This window comes from Cydia strobilella, chromosome 17 (genome assembly GCF_947568885.1).
Source record: "Cydia strobilella chromosome 17, ilCydStro3.1, whole genome shotgun sequence".
Lineage (NCBI taxonomy): Eukaryota > Metazoa > Arthropoda > Insecta > Lepidoptera > Tortricidae > Cydia > Cydia strobilella.
The window spans coordinates 7864490-7881741 of NC_086057.1; the positions used below are offsets into that span (position 1 = coordinate 7864490).

At 37.1% G+C, this 17252-nt stretch overlaps 1 protein-coding gene across 1 annotated transcript in view; it reads left to right on the forward strand.

Moving 5' to 3' along the window:
* The first annotated feature begins 2734 nt into the window (after window positions 1-2734).
* LOC134748994 (furin-like protease 1) overlaps window positions 2735-17252 on the forward strand; it is a 318696-nt gene continuing 304178 nt past the window's right edge. The window contains exons 1-2 of the mRNA XM_063683878.1: window positions 2735-2874; window positions 11270-11474. Of these exons, the coding sequence (XP_063539948.1) occupies window positions 11334-11474 (141 nt within the window). The 5' untranslated portion in view covers window positions 2735-2874; window positions 11270-11333. The remainder of the gene's footprint in view (window positions 2875-11269; window positions 11475-17252) is intronic.

Genomic DNA, 17252 nt, shown 5'->3' on the forward strand with positions numbered 1-17252 from the left:
AGTGCTTGACAGTAGCAACAGTATCCTGAGTGTGATAGCGGGTAGGCTCGATAGTCGCTATATGCAGCACTGGTCGAATCTGTATCGTTCCCTAGCTACGTATGTAATGTAGATATTTAGTAAGAGTAGTAAGTTAAGTAATAATTAATTGTATCTAACATAGTTTTAAGTGCCCGCATGTACATGTTCGTTTAACCTGTTATGGATTTCTGTGGTCCGAATCCGAAATAAATGTTTTTTTTATAGTTAAAATTGATACTTATCTAATGAGTAGAGTTGAGAGTTTGTCAAGTTTCGAGCTGATTACTTAAGTATTGCTCTATAGCCTCTCTATATATAATATAATATCGTCATCTAATACCCAGAACACACGTCTGAGTGAGCTTACTTCGGGACTAACTAGTATACCTATATGTAAGTGCGAGGTTTTTATTTATATCTAGTACGTACGTAATAGTTATATAACTACTATTGCTACTATAATACTATATACTATAATCATGTATTGGCTTTTACATAACTGTATGTTATGTAAAAGCCAATACATGATTTGACTTTCACATTGAGTTTGCCCTCTTCTTCGTTCATTGTAACTTCATCCATTTCAGTCGGGGTAGAAGTTTGGAAATTATTTCGCAAACATTGCTTTGACTATTTTTTACGTCAAAGTATCGATGTTAGATAGGTATTACACAGAAAAGACACTATACATTATGATATCATCACAAGGATGGCTACTGAAAATCTAAATTTAATTGTATGTCTAAGTATCATATCTATCACTCTTGAATTACTCGAGCCGGGCCGTAATAAATTAGTAAGGCATGGTATATCAATGTGATAACATAAATGAATTTAGCACCCCCGATTTATACGAAAACGATACCAAACATAAACGATAGATATATATATGTAGATATCAAGATAAAATTGAGAGTTCTTAATAAACTTTGAAGAGCGGATATCTCAAAAACTATAGTTTGTCACAGGACTGTCTCATTTCATCACATAGATAGAGAGAATCATACTATCTTTGTCTGACACTAGTATTAGCACCCAAAAGAAAAGGATGAGTATAGTATTTTTTGTTCTTATTTACTGATAATTTGGTTTGACCAACAATTTACAAAATATCGAAAAACTTGTCAGTATCACCTTTCATTTTGTGAAAGTTGCCATGTCGCTAAGACGCATAGTTTCTGAACTATAATCGAAAAACAGAAAAATTTAACCTTCAAACTCCCCTATCCCCCGGCTCAAGGGCTACGGACTTTTGATATGTTCACCTCCTAACTAGTCCAAACAAAGTTACGAAGTCAAAAATTGTGTTCCAAGCATTTCCCTCTATAACTTTTTTGAGCATCCATTTCCTGGCCCATAACCCTTTTCTTGGCAATGTATATTACAAGATTTACGACCCTTTTTGTACTTTTTCAAAGAGCATTATTTTTAACTATCAGGCGCAATCGAGGCTTGAACTCACAATTTATTTTAAATTTGCCAAGAATTTTTTCAGAACCTAATAAATACAAAAATGCCCTTTATTATCTCTGTCCCAGTCTATTTAATTAATTAACTAAGTTGACCTTGACGGATAGTCGTTGTTTTTCGTAGCAAGGTAAAACTAGGTTCCCTGATTGTATTACTTGATTAGGCTAATTTCAGCTCGTTGAGACGTCGGTATACTCGTTAGTAAATCCCAGGCCTGGAGGCTTATCGAACATTCAAAATCTTAACTTGATTCGATGTGGCCTTTGATAGACTTGACTTCAAAAACCTGGCCTGATTAGACGTTGATTTTCATACCCCGGTTTAACGGTTGCATAGGTTTGACGTCATCTGTTCATTTTTCTCAGATTTTGATAAAATTTGCTGGATAGATAGAGTTCCCTATTCTGTACAACAAGCGCAATTTCACTGTATGTCCTACAAAATCTTCCACGGAAAACGTATGGAATTTTCCGTACCTACATTTTTTTGGCCCAAGTTGGATTTCGTGTTAATTCATACCAGAATAAGGAGCTTTTGAAACCTACCAATTTTTATCAAAATCTGTAAAAAAAATCGACAAAAAATAAAAAATGGTCGACCGCACCTACATCACACGTGCGTCTGACTGTACGTGTTTGTCAGAGCCTATTTTAATGATTCCTCAGGTTTAAGCAGTGTTTTTCAACCCTTTTCAAGACCCTCTCAGAAAGAAAAAAGATTTCGCGAATCCTTCGTTACCCCCAGAGACCCACAGGATCGCAACTCACAGGTTGGAAACCCGGTTTACATTAAGTATTAATTTATTTTATAATAAATTTCCCACGAGTAAACAGTTTCAGAATGGAACTTCTCTTTCTTAAAAAAATATACTTTTTTCTTTATATTGGTCAAACCTACTAAAATATTGGATTTATTAAACATTTAATAAGATCAGTGTTATAATTATGCTTTGGAGTTATTATACAATGTTGTCTAGTAAAGTCATTGTTACAAAGCAATACGTCATGCTCTCTAGCATTGCATTTTGGCATCTTTCATTATTTGAGGATAGTACACAATAAGTACTCAATTTCTACTTATTTAAAAACAAAATGTAGGGTTGCTGGAGAGCATGACGTAAAGCAATAGTTTTTCTATCCCACAGAAAAATAAAAAGTAAACTAGAAAAATATCGGAAATCGCGATTTTTGAGGTAAATGGCAACACCGCGCCGTCTCGCCGAACCAATCGCGGTGAGCGACCGAGATCACAAGCCAGTCAGCATCACGTGTCGTGCGCGGTGGTCGTGTCGCTCCCGCTCGCAGCCCAATTCACGCGTCGCTTGACAGTTGTGCAAAATAATGAACCACAGTGACAGTGTATAGTGGAAAGCTCTATTTTAACGTGAGGATTTACCCATTTTTAAGGAGGAGGAGTGCGATTTTAACGAGGGATGCGAGAGGTTAACGCTCTGCGCTCTCACCGACTATTGTCTAAGTGCCACGGAATCTTGGTCCTTCCCATCGAATTCCATAGCTCATCCGCTAGCGAAATCGTAACAAACATTATGTTTACATAGCGACGAAACACAGATAAGATTGGCTTTTAAAAACGTAAACGTCATTTCGGTAAGTGTTGTTTTTATGAGCGGAATTGCACTAAACATAGGTAACTGTAAACGCAAAACGTTTGTCTGATGATCTACTTTGGGGTTATTTTAAAAGACTGCAATTTTTAACTGGGTTACGAGGGCGTTGAATCGCGTTTTTCCAACCACCGTTTAGTATAATAAAATGGTTTATTAAATGAACACTGAAGACACGCGACCTTATCAGGCTGTTATCAATCGTTTATAAATAAACAAGTTTTCTTAATAGTAAATTATCTCTTAGTTAATTGTATTCTATGATTTGTGTTTTACCTATTTCACACTGTTTACTGATCAATGGTAGTAAGTTTTATAAAATATCGTAATTTAGGTTCTGCCAAAGACGATATAATAAGATAGAGCGGTACTGTCATAGTAAATACTGTCATTGTAACCCCTGTAAATTCACTGCCATCTATCGACATACTTTAAAACTAAAAATTAAGATATAAAAAATACGTTCAAATGTATTTAAATATGAATAAATGATTTTTTTATTTGCATTAATTATTTTTATATGATTTTTGTTTTCTTCAACGGATATGCGTTAAAATTATAAATAACGAACGAAACGGTCAACGCCCTCTATACGAGAGTAGGCCAAAACTAGTGGCGCCATCTGATTGAGAATCAAAATTTTCGTGATTTTCGAGGCACGTTTTTTCCTTAGACAGTATCCATCTACTGCAAAATGCACGCATGGTTATTAGTAGTCTTTTTATTAAGAATGCCGTGTTGATTGTTGGCGTAAACATACATGTACAAAGAAAGATATCGATCTACTATAATCTTGACATATAGTTAGATAGATAATTATTAAGTTCAATGTACCTTCACGGACGTGTTATTGACACTACCTATTGATATTGAAGGTTGAAAATTAAATAGGTAATCATAAGAAAGCCTGCTTCGTTTATGAAAAAATTACAACTAGTGGCTCTGTGAGCTGTAGACCTCGCGATAAGATTGATGGTAAAGTTAAACTAGGTATGTAAAATCAAAAATACTTCGGTTGAGTCACTATCACAGCGTCCTCACAATGGTCCTAAGTGCCAGAGACCATAATGCCACTTAAGTCCTTTATGCCCATTTTGAACATTTTCCAGAAAACGAAACGACAGAAAAAATCTATGTAACTGAACCTGCTCACATAATTTCACGAGAATCGGTTGAAAATTGCGACCTGGGGCCCGTTTCTCAAAAGCTTGTAACTTGTAATACAAGCGGATGTCAGTTTTTGACAGATTTTGTTAGAAAGGGACTTCCACTTGTATTACAAGCTAACAAGCTTTTGAGAAACGGGCCCCAGGGGGACGATTTTTGAAATTCGATCGTTCGATTTCGTCACTCGAATCTCGGTGGGAAAAAGCGAAATGCTGATTTATGAAATACGAGCGATAGAAATTGGGAATCTAGTGGTACTGACCACTTGTTTTTAATTCTATTAGTTATATTAGTAGAATTTAAATGCCTAGTAGTGGAGACATTATTGAACGAAATACACGAAATCGAGCGGTCGAAATTCAAATATCGGCCCCGGGGGCCCGTTAATCAAAAGCTTGTAGCTTTTAATACAAGTGGAAGTCCCTTTCTAACAAAAGCTGTCAAAAAGGGACTTCCACTTGTATTATAAGCTACAAGCTTTTGATAAACGGGCCCCTGGTAGAGAAGAACATCCGGACAAACGAAAGGATTGCTAGAGTCAAAACGGAGATCTTCGCTAACGCTTTGTTAAAAAAAAGTACGCAAAGTTGCCATTATTGATAAAAAAATAATTAAAATAATTACTTTGGTGCCTCGGCAAAAAATTGAATAAATAATTATTTATTAATCACGGTTCATGAGATACAGCCTGGTGACCGACAGACAGACGGACAGACGGACAGCGGAGTCTTAGTAATAGGGTCCCGTTTTTACCTTTTGGGTACGGAACCCTAAAAACAGAATAAAATTCATATTTTAGTGAGGCTCCCATACAACAAACGTGTTTTTTTTTTGCCTTTTTTTGCGTAATGGTACGAAACCCTTCGCGCGCGAGTCCTCGCACTTGGCCGGTTTTTATTCCATTATAGTTCTCGATAGCGAATTGATCTTGTCATTTTAAAAGGACATCGGAACTAAGGAAGATATAACGTGCAATCTTTGGAAATACCTACTTTCTTGGAATCATTGAGTTATAATTATAATTACTACGTAGTAATATAGTAATAATAGTTCAGTGCTTGAAAACGATTCTGAGAAGGTCGAAGAGAGGTTTACACGAGCGAAAAAATATCTTTAGTGTTTTTATTGTTACCTTTTACGCAAACACACCTATAATTATTTATACATATTTTTTATTTAAAACTTTAAAAGTAGGATCACTCGTCCTGTAGGATAATATAAAATGATAGTTGAACAAATATTGAATCTAACTACAACTGTACCTACAGGGGCCCGTTTCTCAAAAGCTAGTAACTTGTAATAAAAGTGGAAGTCCCTTGCTAACAAAAGCTGTCAAATCAAAAAGTGACATCCGCTTGTATTACAAGTTACAAGCTTTTGAGAAACGGGCCCCAGGTTTAGGTAGAAAGAGAAAGCATCATTAGCTAAATACGTATTTCAAAACGTAATTATTGAAATACGTAATTACGTACTATGAATACGTATTGAAATTTTAAATACGTATTTCAACGATACAATTAAATTGGTATCTATATTTAGACTCAAAGCTGTTTATCACAATTCCTAATAATGCCAGAGGTTTCAAATGTTTCGGTGCCCAGATGTTAACAATGTAGGTATATTGCTCGCAAATAATTTGTTTGTCTGTTGGTTATCGTGTAGGCACAAAATACAAACTATGACATCAAGTTGCCGACAAATTGAGTTGCTGTTCACTTTGTAACTGTTACCAAGTCATTAGGAAACTAGGCTATTACCTACCAGCGGGCGTTGGTAAACAAATAATCGATAGCGCAGCAGTTATTTACTCATTTTATCGCCACGTTTACATAAATATAGGACTTGTCATTGGAACTAATTTTAAAGTAATTGTTTGCAAACCGGTGTGACTAGGGCCAATCGCCGATCAGTTTATAATAAAAAAAAAAAAAAAGGTACCTAGTTGTTTGTATATTGGATATTTGTGATAATGAAGATGATTAGTTAGAAATGATTAGTATGTCCGTTGTCGTATCTCTTCCCTAACTATTGACGCCACTTGACAAGCGACAAGATAGTTATTATCGTGTCGATAACAGAGGACCTACCGCCAACGTCGATAAATCGAAAAACTTTATCTGCCTCTTTGTCACTCAAATATGTGAGAGCGATAGAGAGACAGATAACGATTTTCGATTTTTCGATGTTGGCGGTAGGTTCTCTATCGTATATGTAGAGTGTAGATGCTTATCTTATTATACATACTTCTAGTCACTTGCACTAATAGTACCATTCATACGAAGCATTTGCTAAACAGAAAGTAAGTATGTAACATTAGTATGTATACAATGCTGGGTTTACATAAGCCTAAGCCTGCTTATGTAAACCCAGCATTATTATCTAAACATACAATATTAGATTATTAATTATTATTATTTGAAATATAAATTTTAGTTGCGCGAATAAATTTTCTTAGGGACTTCCCAACGGTATTAGTTTATCCGCACATTATTATGTTTACATTACCTGAGATGTAAAATACCAATGTAAAATTTGTAAATGTATATCTTTCTGTACCACAATGAAAGGGAAAGTAGATGGAAGCCAGGAAAACTAACATATATATGTACAATCAGCAAAACGATAGCCTTGCATCGTATTTGTATGTAGGGGTGCTAAGATAATAGTTATACTGACTGTACATCAAGTAAAAGAAAAGTAAATGTCCATCGTATCAGAAAGCCGAGGTAATACGAGCAGATAACCTACAGAAGCCAGAGGTCTGTTGAAAGGATAACGGTTTTTTCCTTTACGTATAAATAAGACGTCGCCATTTGTATGACAGTCTTTTCCGCTCGACGTATAGTTGAGGCGTTCTCAAGAACGTTCTCCGTTTTGTATGGGGAATGTTCACGTGCGAGATCGTTCCCCATAGTAAACGGAGAACATTCTAGAGAACGGCACAACTATAGCTCGGCGAGACTAATTGAAATAAAGATAATTATGATGCAAAAAGTGCCACGCAAAAAGTAGTCCTAACAACTCTTTAGCTGACCATTTGTACACCTTCTGTCGTTGCAGTAAGGCTTATGAATGCTCAATTAACAGTGTCGTCGATGGTGTCCGTAAAACATTAATAGAAAACAGTCTAGTACCTATTTGATCCAATTAACCAATATACACTATAAAATCTAATGCATGCATCTACTTCTTTAAAGACTTGCCGTCATGTACATATTATCTTAGTTTGGCTACCACTTCGTATGTATCTCTCTCAGTTACTTAAAGGTTAGCTGGAAGTTTGTATACATTTACTGTATTCTCTCTGTGTTATGTATAACTTATTTTGTGCAATAGTGTACCACTATGAAAATCTTACTCAGATATTTTAAAAAAATATCGATAAATTGGATATTGCAAGGAAGTCCCTTCGCATAAAAAAAATACAAAAATAATCGCTAGCATTTAGTAACTTCTTTATTTTTTCGAATTGTAGAAACTTTAATTACATTGCATTTCCCTTCGCGTTGTTTTCTACTGTCGCAGTCATGACTTGCATGAGCTTCGCGATCAGAAACATGTATACATATTATCACCTTATTCACACGGCGTAAGGGGAAAACGAGTATACATATTTATGATATCTCGTCTGAACTTAACTGCTCGTGGTACCAGAACTTATCGCAACTTCTCTGCATATATCTAACCCCAAAGTGAAAACTATCTGTGGGGCTCGACTTTCGAGCCATCAATATTTACCCATACGAGTATTTAGTTACTTACCCATATATAAAATACTAGTTATAGCATAATTATGTAGTACATAAACCGTTCTTTAAGAACAAGAAATACAACTAAGTACTAATTTTAGGTATAGGTATTAACTGTAAACCATATTGACGTATTTCTTGGTAATTACCTAGGTATAAAACAAGTCGATGATTTTCCTGTTAACTAGTTTAAATTATAAATATCGTTTTTTTTAAAGCAACAACAACTATTAAGTTGGCAGAGGAGTTGGAACACTTCACTCTAACAATTTGCACTTCCAAAGTTGATGTTTGACACAAAAGCCCAGTAATAAAATAACTAGGACGCGCCATCCTTCGCTAATCTTGGCAGTTGGCAGTGGCACACAGAAGGCATACAAATAGATAAACGTCAGACGAATCGCGCAAAATGATTTGCATATTATTTAGCCAGAAAAAGGCGTTCACAATGGATGCCTTTGAAAGCATCTTCACTGTAAAGGCTCGAGTCCTTGGAGTCCTCTTTTTTAAAACTCGACTGTGTTTTTCAGACTCATATAATTAAGTCTAAACTCGAGTTCGTTTCAACCCAAGTTTTTTGTAGACAAGTCATTTTAAGAGAACTCTCATTAAAAGAAAATCAGAATTGTCTTTATGTGAAATTCATGGGTTAGGTTAGTTAGGTACACCATACAATAACGTTTATTTTCTTTACTGCTACTAGTATTTAGAATAAAACCTAAAAAAACCGGCCACGTGCGAGTCGGACTCGCGCACGAAGGGTCCCGTACCATTACGGAAAATAACAGCAAAAAAAAAACACGTTTGTTGTATGGGAGCCCCATTTAAATATTTATATTATTCTGTTTTTAGTATTTGTTGTTATAGCGGTAACAGAAATACATCATCTGTGAAAATTTCAACTGTCTAGCTATCACGGTTCATGAGATACAGCCTGGTGACAGACAGACAGACGGACAAACGGACAGCGGAGTCTTAGTAATAGGGTCCCGTTTTAACCCTTTGGGTAAGGAACCCTAAAAATATTGCCTGTCGCCTTTATTCGGAGGCTCGAGTTTCTTTGTTTCGTTTAATAAAGACCCAAGGACTCGACTCGGGACTTAGAAGATTTGGAAGTTTTTTTAGCGCATAGTCTCGTAGGAACGAGTCGAGATCTTCCAGTTCCTACTAACACTCATTATGAGTCATCAATGCCTTTGAAAGCACCATCTTCACTGTTAGCTGACGTTTCTTGAACCTTATTTGTATAGATATGAGGCCCTCCAGTGGTCACTTAACGGTAAGGTATGCAATAAAGATTATGAGTATGAGGTTGTGAGTGGCGCATCGATGGTTGTGATTAATAGTGCTAGGGTTGCCAAGTGGTGTTCGCAGCCCTCGGCGAATACTTGACCCAATTATTTAGATATTGGCAAGCTCGCGAAATATTTGCTGATTTTTCTAGGTCCCAGTCGATCGATGGGGAACGTAGATGCATTTTGCATTGGAATTAGGTCAATTAGCGGGACGAGGTCGATAAAAAGGAGTTGTTTTTCGGAGAACGCACCACCTCACTACAGTGACGCTTGTTACGAAGTAACGACTAATCGATTAAAAATTAATGACCTTTATAAGTAATAAATGTTTAGTAATGTTATTATAACCAAATGGTAATAAATCAGAAAAATCGTTTGACGTTATCGGGTTTTAAAGCTTTATTCATTTTGTTGACATTTATTGCCATGATATTTAAATTAAATTAAATAATCATTTATTTCAGGCATGCCCCATGTATGAGTACTAACGTAACAGACATAAAAACTTAAGTTAAAACGTACAATTTTATTGAAAAATTACATGAAAAACAACATATCTATTGGGGCTAGTACAAAAGTTTTTAGAAAGACTATTTATTACATGTGATCGGTTGTTCCATAGTTTTCATAATTATTAAACACATAAGCATTTGTCAAATATGCATGGCGAGGTGTATTAAATAACACGTCAAAATAAATAGTGATAAATTTAATATAAAAAAGTGTGAAGTTAGAAAAGATTATTATTTTAATGAAAAAGTTTAATTAAACTTTTTTGTCAAAACCAGTAGCAAATATTGTCACTGATTTCCAAGCTTTTCCGTGGAGGAAAAATACGTTTAATTATCTTCATCTTTAAGACGTAAAATGAAAACGTAGCTTTTCATTATAAAAGCTACTCTTTTGACAGCACGTAGACATTTTGCCGAGACGACAAATTACAGTGGCGAATTAGGGCATCGCGCGGTTTTAAAACATATTCAGGGAAATCCATCATTATAAAGTTAACAAGATACATTAAGTTCTTTCTTTAAGATGTGAAAACGAGGTATCTTAAACAAGTCGATTTTACTGGTATGGTACCGCGATGGTACCTATCTACAAACAGAAGGCATATATTTTAGATGAAGAAAAATTGATCTTTGCGCTGATTTTGTAGCGCCCTAAACGAAGGAATGTCTTTGAATCGTGGAAAGCCGTAAATCTTATTTGTGTTTCCACATCGCATTAAGACCCGCGGAATTCACATCAATAATGATCGTAAAATCTTAATTGATGGTTTTAAATGCCCTTATTTCTTCGCTTATTGGCACGAATATGCGCTGGTTGCGCATCGTATATTTTAGTTTAGTTGTTAGGGAAGGACCAAGATTTTAGTTTCCTTTCACGCTGACGTTTTTGAATTTTCGTTCTTCATCGTTTTGTACGAGCGTGGACTCATCACGTGATAAACGATAAATAATGCAGTCGTCATGTTCTTTAATAGCGTCAGACGCGACGACAGCTTATCTTGCCGTTATCATGCGATAAACGCGACTGTGTTATGTCTGTCACTTTCCGTGCATAGGCGAGCATTAGCCTCACCCAAACTAATATTAAGTGGTGTCTTGAATTACGCAAGTTTATTACCGCTGAAGATATAATCGTAAATTCGTTCGGTTGTCGCAAACTTGTTAATATTCTTAAAGCGATAGAAATTACACAGCAAACAACAAGGTTTTATCCAATTCCCTGATTTGGAGGTCAAAAACGCGAGTGTGAAATTCTCAAGTAATAAATAGGTTCCTGTCGATTGTCAATGCGCCTGTCAATTTTTTTATAAGCGGGTAATTCTCACAGTCATTGTCCAGTTTACGGAAAACATTTGTCTGTCGCTATTGACTGCCGGCAAATACCTTTGACCTGAGGTTATCGCACATGTTTGATCTCTCCTTTCTTTACAGCTTGAAAACCTTCTATAAACTTAAACTCTGTGTGTGCCATGCTGATAAGTACTAGATAAGTGCTATGTGGTGCGTGCTGGTGCTATCTCTGTGGGTGGTGGGCGCGGCGGCGCACTACACCCCGACCTGGGCGGTGCACGTGCCCGGAGGGCCCGCCGCCGCCGATGCCGTGGCCAGGGACCATGGCTTCGTCAATCTTGGAGAGGTAAGTGCTTTTACAATAACTTTAACATGAAATAAAACTATGAAAACGGATTATATCGCGTATATTGAATTTATAATACATCCCGACGTTTCGAACTCTTTACAGCGTTCGTGGTCAACGGGTGACTGAGGAAAAATTTGAGGAGGAATTTTTCCTCAGTCACCCGTTGACCACGAACGCTGTAAAGAGTTCGAAACGTCGGGATGTATTATAAATTCAATATACGCGATATAATCCGTTTTCATAGTTTTATTTCATGAGTAACTATCGCGGTAACCGAAGACAATATTAATAACTTTAACAGTTATTTGGGTTCTGTGGGATGGCTTTCAACTATTACGACCCGTCCGCGCGATGGCCGGCAAGGCGGCCGATGCACCGGCACGAGACATCTTCCGCGATCTCAAGATTCTACCCCTACCGTGCCTATTTATTAACCAAGTAGCAATATTCATGCGCGAAAACCTAGCTATGTTTAAGTGCAGGGGTATTAACATCAATTATAACCTCCGCAGTAATAGGCACCATTATAGGCTAGTCACCGAAGCACACAGACTTGCAAGTCAGAGCGGTCCGTATACATTTTAGGCCCCTCGATTTACAACCGCCTGCCTGACACTGTAAGAAATGCATCTTCCATCGCGGCGTTTAACGCTAGACTAAAAAGTGGCTGTCGCAAGAATTATTTTATAATTATCAAGATTTTTTTGATCAACCTATAATTTTGTTAATGCAATTAATTTATATACTTAATATTGTATAAATGTTATTAATATTGTGATATTTAAAATGTTGACGTGTGACTCTGTTATTAATAATAAATTTCATTTCATTTCATTACAGTATTTTGCCATTTTGACTACGAAAGCCTAGAAATGTAAGACAATTGACTCAAGAATCTTTGTGATCCGATTTAAGTTTGCGCTGTAGAGCAAATACATACGTACGTAGAAAACGCTTAAACATTTACCATAAAACAAACCAGGAGGGTTGTTCTTTAATAGTTAGTGTTGGCTTTAAGCCGATTGAGAGTAAGAATATCGGCTTACTTTTAAGTCAAGAATCAAGATTCTCTTGAGAGAGATTGTCAGACTAAAAACTGTGCCTAATTGCGTTCGCAAAAATTTTATTATATAGGATGTTATTATTTATCTACTAAAACTCGTTAGTCAGTATAATTCATCATTCGTTTGCTTGTGATGTTTCTAAATAAATTACTCAAATGACAAGAGGCCAGGAAACACCGACAGCGGAAGTGACTTCCACGATGTAGCCGTGCGGCGCCATCATTGACTGACCATATTTAATCCTTAATGCTACGTCATAACGTTCACAGATGGTCACTGTTAGTGCGTGTACGTTGATGACTCAGAGAGTTGGCAACAATAAATTGACAATACAGACATTCGATATGTGAATTAAGAGTCATTCACAGCAAGATGGTGGGTGTAGGTAGAAATCGGTCAAGCAAGTTGGACTCGCGCGCTGAGGGTTGCGTAAATGGGTCAAGTTTCTAGGACAACTGCTGAAGACAGCGGGGAAAACAGCAAATAGAAACAAGGAAACGTCAGAGGTCGAAGCGTTGAGGGCAATACATCGAAGTGGTAATTTTATGTATTATTGCATTTGAAATGGTATTGTACAAGTTTATAATCCAACTTCTGCAATATAATCTTATTTGTTCATAAAACCTACCAAGGTATGCAGTCAACGAGCCTTCTAAAGCGATGCTAGCCAGTAAGGTGAGTAAGGAATAACATTCAAGCGATAGTCAGGCCTAGGTTGAAAACTACTTGCATTATCAGCTAAATTGATAATAATTCTCTTAATTTTATGATGTTTTATGATATAAATCAGGCAATTACGTCATGTATTACGAGTTACGACATTGGTGCGGCCTTTAAATATTATCGTAAAGTGCTAATTCTTTGTTTCGCTTTAGTCGGACCTAGCTTGGTCTATGGTCTGCATGGCATTTGCAATGACAAAGTGTGGAAATGTCATCATTTATGACAAATTTCTATGAAAATATGATGTTTATAATGACAGTCTCTCACTTTGTTATGTTCAAATCGGTGCAGAGTTAGCTTGGACGGACTCTAACACTTGCAAATGAATGGAAATAGTGATCACGCGACCACATCAAACGTGATGAAAAACCTAATTCCGTAATATCAAAACATGCAAAAAAAGACTTAGTCGTATGGTGAAAAGGTTCAGAATGTAATGACAAAAAATGATTAAGCTGCTAAATGCACAGGAAGTGTCGCATGTGCAGTTCAGTGAGGTATTTTTACTGATAACATTTATTTTGTGAATTCCTCTATGCTGGTACTCGATTTGAGGCTTAACCTTTTGTTCTAACTAATGCCACAATGATAAATCAATGATATATAAATAACTATACTTTCTCGTTTCTATTCTATTTATTGTCGCGTTAAATAATCTAAAATATCTGTTTTGCCGATTGTCCCGTTAGTTAGGACAATGGTTAAGTCAAGTGGCGCCTCAAAATATTACCTGCACATAACTTGTCACAGCGTCACGTCACGGATCACCTTACTACAGATTATAGAATAGAAAGCTTTGTATGATCTAAGGACCTTGTATTAACTGAACTGTTAATGGTCGTCTAGATTTAGCGAAAGCCTACCTTTGCTTCATTTTGCGCGCCTAATTAGAGCAAATCATTCAAAACTCGCATAAAGAGCGCAATCTACAGCAAACAGATCTTGGATCTTTTAACGAAAATGCGATACCGCACAATGACAAAATCTCATTAGCCGAGAGAGCTGTCCCTTGTCATAATTTGTCACGTACGGGACGGGTGTCGGGTCGCTATCCTCGCTAATTCTCGGACCAATCTTTATGCAATCAAAAGTCCCACTTTTTAATTTGGACTTCTTGGTCATGAACTCAAAAACAATACAAAAGGTAATCACGGTTTATATCCCGGTCAATATAAGTCTAGTGAAACTAACCGTGAATCATTCAAAACTCTTCTTGGTCATTGTCACAACCGCCGTGACCTTGACACGATGCCAGTCAATCGAAGGAAGTTCAATTTGTTTACTTGAAAAGAATATTTCGCCATTTAAAATGAGGAAGGCTTCTGATGGCGGATGCAAGCGTTTTGCTGAATTGCCTCAAATTGTTTCCTTTGGTTACACAATCGAAGCTAATGGTTCGTATTGGCTTGGATACTATGTTTTATGCGATAAATGGTGGCAAATAAGTGTACGGTTTTGATGGTAATTATTACCGTAGCTTCAAAAGAACGCAAAGTATCGAAGTGCATTATTTCCAACCGTTTTCGAATCTGGAAAACCCCAGACGAATCGTAAATTATGTATGAAAATAGTCACATGACTTTTCGTAGCATCGTTATCCCGACTGTACACTTTGGAGGACTGCGCTTTATCGAGAAAACCTCGGCGGTGCCGGTGAGCTCTTCCCGCAGTCAGGATGTTCGTAAGAGAAATTTCTCTGAATACAGTCATTTCGTGCGCGACCAATCACCCTATTGTTGTTTTTAAATAAATAATAATATTGGGTGACGATATACATACTTTACATACTTATAAATACATTATGAAGGTCGAGGGCTTAGGAGGTCGTTATATCATTATGTGTATTAATTAATGCTCCTGATAAATAATTCTTTATTATATAAAATCTAGCTTGCCGAAGACCCCTTGTCTGAGAAGTGACAAGTTATTTCTCAGAATTTGATTGTAGGAAATAGAATATGATATATTATTACCCAGTATTGAACAATGACGTAATTAGAACGACTTGGCGGGGGCACTGCCGTGCCCCCAGATTACCAACTATAGTAACTCTATTACCAACACAAATGCAATTACCTATACCTATATATTATTTGTAGTCATTTAAATATTTATTTCAGTAACTTTGTCCACGTATGCCATCCATTACCTAATTCCTCTGAGTTATAAACATGGCATTTTATGTGTCAACACGACATTACAGTACATTCGTTTTATGCTTAAGCGCTTCATATAAGTAACCTCCTAATGACTCGCACACACGTGTAAATTTAAACGAGGCGAGTGGCGACGTTATATTTATCGAAACAGCATTGCAAAAAGGTACTCGAAGATCTCATTCCGTCTTATAATCATCATATAATCATGGGAGATTTTAACACTTGTCTTTTAAAAAATGATTTCCGTTCAAGGTCATTGAAATCTCTCGTGGAAGCTTGTAACCTTGCTATTTTACCGTCCGATGCCACACACCACTTTCCAAACTGTACTTCTTCACTTCTCGACCTCACTTTTGTATCGTCTCCTTCGCTTGTTGCAAAGTACAGTCAACACTCTGCTTTAGCCTTTTCCTATCACGACCTACTTTTCCTTTCTTACAAAATTCGTCCCCCTAAACCCAAACCAAAAATTGTTCTCCAGCGCAATTTTAGTCGGCTTGATTCCGTCAAGCTTCGTGAAGATGCCTGTAAAATTGATTGGAGCGTGATCGCTGATGCTGGCTCTGTAGATGACAAAGTGGCGATCTTTAATTCCCTCCTCATTCAACTTTACGATGTCCATGCTCCAATTCGACCTATCAAAATTAAACATCTGCCAGCTCCCTGGCTGTCCGATGACATTAGGGCTCTAATCGCGAAGAAGAATTTAGCTAAGTGCAAGTTTAAACTGAAACCCACGGACAAGAACAAAGCTAAATACCACGCTTTACGTAATCGCTGCAGCACGGTGTGCCGTGACGCACAGCGGCACCATATTCATGAGTCAGTGGAAAAGGGTGAGCCAGCTAAAATTTGGAAATTTCTCAAGTCCTATGGAGTTGGTAAATCAAGCAGTACTTCAATCCCTAATGATTTAGATATCAACCTCCTAAATTTGCACTTTTCTTCTCCTGCTCTTTTCAGCGGTCCAGTTAAGGCTGAAACTCTTACTCGTCTTTCTTCTTCTCCAACTCCAAGCTTTTCCCCCTTTTCTTTTACGCCAGTCACTAACAGCGATGTCGAGAAGAATATCCGGTACATTTCTTCGAATGCCGTTGGTGTCGACTGTGTGGGCCGTCACATGATCATTCCGCTTCTCGACCTTCTTGTCCCTATCATAACTAGCATCTTTAACTCTTCCATCTCTTCTTCTTCTTTTCCTAAAATTTGGAAAGATGCTGATGTAATTCCGATTCCTAAAAAATCAAATCCGTCTTCCTTCCCTGACTTTAGGCCTATTTCTATCTTACCATTTCTTTCCAAAGTCTTAGAGCGTCTAGTGCACTATCAACTTACTTCGTTTTTAAATAGAAACTCTCTCCTTAATCCATTTCAGTCTGGTTTCCGATCTGGTTGCAGCACGGTCACCGCTCTAGTTAAAATTACAGACGACATCCGTTTAGGAATGGATAACGGAAAGCTAACAATACTGACATTGCTCGATTTCACTAACGCATTTAATACTGTAGACTTCGATATACTGTTAGGGGTGCTAGGTACTCTCAATATATCTCCTGATGCGATTAGGTGGTTTCGCAGTTACTTGGAAGGTCGTCGGCAACGTATTAAAATAGACGACGTTCGTTCATCGTGGTGCAACACGCTAGCTGGCGTCCCGCAGGGTGGCGTGTTGTCTCCCCTTCTCTTTTCCATCTTCATCAATTCTATTTCTCTTAATCTCCTTTCTTCTTATCATTTGTATGCCGACGACCTCCAAATTTACTCTCAGTGCCCAATTGCGGATCTACCTTCTCTGATTCTTACCACCAACTCTGATTTAGAGCGCATTT